The following is a 5,582-nucleotide window of genomic DNA, read 5'->3' as shown; positions in this document are numbered from 1 at the left end:
TGTTTCCTAGAAAGTGTTTTAGGCAGGTAATTCAGGCGTAAGGCTTCTTTCGAAGGCATTTTTTTATGATCTAAATATTTGATGCTAACCATACATACACCTGAGTGTGTGTGTGTGTGTGTGTGTGTGTGTGTGTGTGTGTGTGTGTGTGTGTGTGTGTGTGTGTGTAACATTGTGTCGTCTCGTTGCAGGTGATGCCCGCCCCCACGTGACATGATGACATGATGGCCCAGGGAGCGGGCCTGCGGACGCTGCTGGCCCCGCCGCCTCCCGCACGCCACGCCCCGGACAGGCCACCTCTCAGGCGGCGGCCGCGGCCACCCTCGCGTCTCTTCCTTCTGGTGCTTCTACTGGGGCTGCCGTGGCTGTGCTGGAGCGCCGCCGCGGCAGCCAGCCCGAAGTCTCTCAGGTTCCTAAGGGACTGGTACAATGTTAGCATCTACGAGAACTCGCTGCCCAGGACGCACGTGTCCGGGAAGGAGCTCATGGGCGTGTCCCTCGAGAACCTGCCGCCCACCACCCACGTCACGTACACTATAGCTGAAGGGGACACGCACGGCTTCTTCACGGCCGAGTCGGAGGTGGTTGGCGGCGTCGTGGTGCTGCACGTGAGGACAAAAACAGGGTTGCGGGACGTGCTGAACCGTGAGCGGCGGGAGCGGTACAACTTAGTGGTGGAGGCGCAGGCCCGCAGTGCCGTCCGCCGCGGTGCGCCCCTCAAGGCCAGGGCCAACGTGACGGTGCGGGTGCTAGATACGAACGATAACATACCGTTGTTTTTTCCCACGTCGTACCAGGTGAGTGTGGACGAGGACGCCGCTCCTCTCCGTGACGGCCCACGACGCCGACGACGGCATCAACGGCCAGGTCTACTACCTGCTGCAGGACCACACGTCAAACCTGTTCGCCGTTCACCCGACCAAGGGCGTCCTGAGCATAACACGCCCACTCTCCCACACCTATGGGCGGCCACACAGGATAACAGTCCTCGCCCAGGACCGCGGGCCGCAGCCACCTAACACGCGGGCCTCCGCCGCGGCGCGAGCCACAGTGGAGGTCCAGGTGTACCAAGTCAACATCCACGCGCCAAGAATCTCGGTGCAGCATCTGCCCCACGTGGTCGAGCACGCCCACACCCACATATACGCCATCATCAAGGTGGACGACGAGGACGAGGGCGAGAGTGGCCGCGTGGACCAGGTGGTCATCGTGGCCGGGGACCCCGACAGGCTCTTCAGCGTCACACAGGTCCACGACAAGGAGTACAATCTCTCGGTGCTCAAGCTGCTGGACCGCGAGCTGGCGCCAGAAGGCTACAACCTAACCATCCAGGCCGTCGACTGTGGGACTCTCTCGCGCAGGACGAGAGTCAGCGTCCAAGTCAACATTGCCGACGTCAACGACCACGCACCCGTGTTTGCGCAGGAGCAGTACGAGGAGGCGGTGAGCGAGGAGGCGCCGCCCCAAACCCCCGTCGTGCGGGTGGCCGCCTCGGACACGGACCAGGGCATCAACGGCAGAGTGCTATTTAGGATCGTGGCAGGGAATGATGACGAAAAATTCTCTATAAACCCTCGCGCAGGCCTAATTTCAACGGCTGACTGGCTGGACCATGAGCTGACGGCCTACTACAGCCTGACGGTGGCGGCGGTGGACCAGGCCAGCAACGCCCACAGGAAACAGTCCTCGGCCAAGGTTATAATTCGAATTCTTGACGCCAACGACAACGCGCCTCAGTTCAACACGCCCAACACGGAGGTGACGCTGGACGAGAATGAGCCGACGGGGTCTTACGTCACACGCATGGTCGCCACAGATGCAGACTCGGGAGAGAATCGCTTCCTGTCGTACAGTATTGCCAATCTGGACCAAGTTCCCTTCGTGATTGACCCTTTCGACGGGACAGTGCGAACCTCCGCCGTGCTGGACTTTGAGGCCCAGCGAAGAATCTACACCATCAAAGTTCGTGCGTCGGACTGGGGCACGCCTTTCAAGAGGGAGACGGAGACAACAGTGAAGGTAAAGGTTCGTGACGTGAATGACAACCGGCCGCAGTTTGTCGGCGTGGACTGCAGAGGTTGGGTTTCCGTGGACGCCCCAGTCGGCACCAGTGTCCTTGCTCTCTCGGCTGTGGACCTTGACAACGGAAGCATCATCAGCTACAGGCTACACAATGACATGGACGAAGAGTGCTGGTCCGTTGAGAGTTCGTCGGGTGTGCTGGCTCTCACGTGTGACCTCAGGAAAGTTGTGATGCCCGGTGACCCACATAAGACGTATGTTCTCAATGTGACGGCCACGGACGGTACCCACGTGTCTGACCCGACGAGTGTGACGGTCGCGGTGATCACCAAACGCAAAGATGGCCAGGCCGCCCTCAAGCAACACTCCCACGTCGAGTGTCACGAAACGGATATAGGATCGAAGGCTGAGGAAGTGGAAGCGGCCGCGGCGGAGAACAACGCCGCCGAGGAACACTACGCCCTGTTGCCGCTGCGCTACGGCTTCAACTCCCACCCACCAGAGCTTCTAGAAAAGTTTCCCAGCATCGTCAAGGTCCGCGAGGATGCGAGTATCGGCACCGAGCTGCTGACTGTGGCGGCGAAGGACCATGACCGGGGCCACAACGGCCGTGTGGTGTACGCCGGCTCCAGCGGTGACACGGACTCGGTGTTCAAGATAGGCTTTGAAACAGGGGTCTTGAAGGTGGTGGCTGAGCTTGATCGCGAGAGGACGCCAGAGTATTTCCTTAACATTACTGTGTATGACCTCGGCGTCCCGCACAGGAGTGTGTCAAGGAATCTCACAGTCAAAGTGGTCGACGTGAATGATAACGCTCCTGAGTTTAATCGTGTGAGCTACAGCCTCCACCTCCCCGAGAACACGCGGAACGGCACCAGCGTGGCTCAGATCACTGCCCAGGACGCGGACGAGGGTCTGAACGCCCAGTTAACGTACGAGTTAGTGTCGGATGTGGACGAGTTCACGGTTGACAGAACGACTGGCATTGTGTACATACTGGGCGGCCTGGACCGTGAGCGGCGGAGTGAGTATGACCTGCGGGTGAGGGCGTGGGACGGCGCGCCCGAACACCCGCAGTCTGCTCTGTCCCGGCTCATGGTGACGGTCCTGGACATCAACGACTGTCCGCCAGACTTCGGTGCCGCCCGCAGCCTCAGGGTTGACATCCCGGAGGACCTGCCGCTGGGCGCGGTGGTGGCGTCCCTGCAGGCCACCGACCCGGATCTAGGCATGGGCGGCCAGCTGACCTACAGCCTCGTCAGCGCCCACGAGTATGTTTTTCGCATCGACGAGAAAACCGGCGTCGTGCGCCTCGCCCAGCCGCTGGACTTTGAGGCGCGGCAGTCCTACAACGTGACGGTCCGGGCCCAGGACGGCGGCAATCCCGCCCTGAGCGCTGACGCCAGCCTCTTCGTCCAAGTCCACGACGTGGATGAAAACTTGGGTCCCCGATGTTCCCCAGCGCGTGCTGCGGGCCTGGGTCAGGAGAACCTGCCCCCGGCGCTGAGGTCATCACGTTGGAGGTCAGGACCACGACATTGACCAGCTGCTGTACGCCATCACCGGCGGGGACGGCCAGGGGTACTTCTCCGTCGACACGCAAGGTGAGTACCCATTTCATGACTTGTGGTAGCTGTCAGAAACATTCCAACCTTTGTGGCTCACCGACAAGCCTGTGCTATTTGCAGAGTTGCAATTCATGCGGTGAAAATAACTCCATTATGGGTTTTATATGAATGATGAGTGAATGCTTAGATAAAGATAAGAGTGTATGTAATAAGTGAAAGGGGCACGTTAAGAAGCCTGTAGTCACGCTGCCGCCTCCCCGGCGTGCCCGCGCGGCCTCATGATGGACCTTTCATGCGGGCCGGGGCCAAATCTTCCAGGCTCCGCGGCCCCTAAGGTTGAAATCCTCGAACTGAACCAAAACTCTTTACATACATCTTGCGTATTTATTTTGCGGAAGTTAATATCTTCCTCGGATAAAATGGAGACTTTTGGCTTCGCTTTGGCTTTGCGTCGCTTTCCCCCAAAAGAATGAAAGAATCGTTCTCGTAAAGGAAGAAATTCAATTACTAGCCTTAATGGAACGGTGTTTAGAGCCTCAGAGAAACCACGCGACGTACTTGGAGAGACGTAACATGTAAAATCAAGAAAGAGGTAGATAACCCAGATACATACACATAGATAAATAGATAAGTCGATAGATAGAGAAGGGGGGCAGCCAACAGTGAAGGGGATGGAGCGGCGTCGGGAGGGGAGGGCCGCAGCGAGGGAGGTGCAGCCGCTGTATCTGTCTGGCACGTCTGAAGTTAAGGCGCCGCACCTCACCGTATGCACCGACCTTCATCACGGCCGTGTTTACCCAGCCCCGCCGCGAGTGTTACGGCGGCGGGCGGTACTCAGGCGGCCAAGGAAGGGAAGAAAGAAGAACGGGAAAACAAACAGGACATTGAGGATACCGTCAGTGTATTACGCTAAGGAAGGGAAGACAGGGAGGAAAGGAGAACGGGAAGACAAACAGGACATTGAGGATACCGTCAGTGTATTACGCCAAGAAAGGGAAGACAGGGAGGAAAGGAGAACGGGAAGACAAATAGGACATTGAGGATACCGTCAGTGTATTACGCCAAGGAAGGGAAGACAGGGAGGAAAGGAGAACGGGAAGACAAACAGGACATTGAGGATACCGTCAGTGTATTACGCCAAGGAAGGGAAGACAGGGAGGAAAGGAGAACGGGAAGACAAACAGGACATTGAGGATACCGTCAGTGTATTACGCCAAGGAAGGGAAGACAGGGAGGAAAGGAGAACGGGAAGACAAACAGGACATTGAGGATACCGTCAGTGTATTACGCCAAGGAAGGGAAGACAGGGAGGAAAGGAGAACGGGAAGACAAACAGGACATTGAGGATACCGTCAGTGTATTACGCTAAGGAAGGGAAGACAGGGAGGAAAGGAGAACGGGAAGACAAACACAACAGTAAAGTCCATTCCTTCAGTCCATTGCTTTTGCTCGCCAAGGAAGGGAAGACAGTAAAGAGAATGGAGCGTCAGAGCGCGAAGACAAACAAAGCATTAAAGAAACCATCGTTGAAATGCCTCCTTCCACGGACACAGAAGAAGCAGTGACACTTAATCGTACAAGCTATACTATTACGAAGAATATGAAAGGAAATATAGCGTTGATTTTTCCGTTATAGATTCACAGCGAGGTTTTGGCAGCATTTATTGTGTGTGATAGAAAACTAGTCTACCTAACATTTAGTATTCGAGGACATAGAATATTTTAGTTACGGCTAAATTACGCAATCATATGAGTGTTGCTACTTCACTTTCGCAGTAACAATCGACAACAATGTGTGTGTGTGTGTGTGTGTGTGTGTGTGTGTGTGTGTGTGTGTGTGTGTGTGTGTGTGTGTGTGTATGTGTGTGTGTGTGTGTGTATCCGTCTGTTTGTTTGTCGATCGGTCAGTCAGTCATTCAGTCAGTCAATCACTCACTCACTCAACCAGTCAGTCAGGCAGTTAGTCCGTGTGTGTGTGTGTGTGTGTGTGTG

The 5,582-nt window shown here is 56.3% G+C and overlaps 1 protein-coding gene across 1 annotated transcript; it reads left to right on the top strand.

Moving 5' to 3' along the window:
• The first annotated feature begins 213 nt into the window (after window positions 1-213).
• LOC126993721 (fat-like cadherin-related tumor suppressor homolog) lies at window positions 214-3,564 on the top strand. The gene is made up of 2 exons (XM_050852899.1): window positions 214-853; window positions 978-3,564. The coding sequence occupies exons 1-2, from the start codon at window positions 222-224 to the stop codon at window positions 3,562-3,564; spliced, it is 3,219 nt and encodes a 1,072-aa protein (XP_050708856.1). The 5' UTR covers window positions 214-221.
• The last annotated feature ends 2,018 nt before the right edge of the window (window positions 3,565-5,582 follow it).

Source organism: Eriocheir sinensis, unplaced genomic scaffold (assembly GCF_024679095.1).
Source record: "Eriocheir sinensis breed Jianghai 21 unplaced genomic scaffold, ASM2467909v1 Scaffold659, whole genome shotgun sequence".
Classification (NCBI taxonomy): Eukaryota; Metazoa; Arthropoda; class Malacostraca; order Decapoda; family Varunidae; genus Eriocheir; species Eriocheir sinensis.
This window is presented reverse-complemented; position numbering and strand designations above follow the sequence as displayed.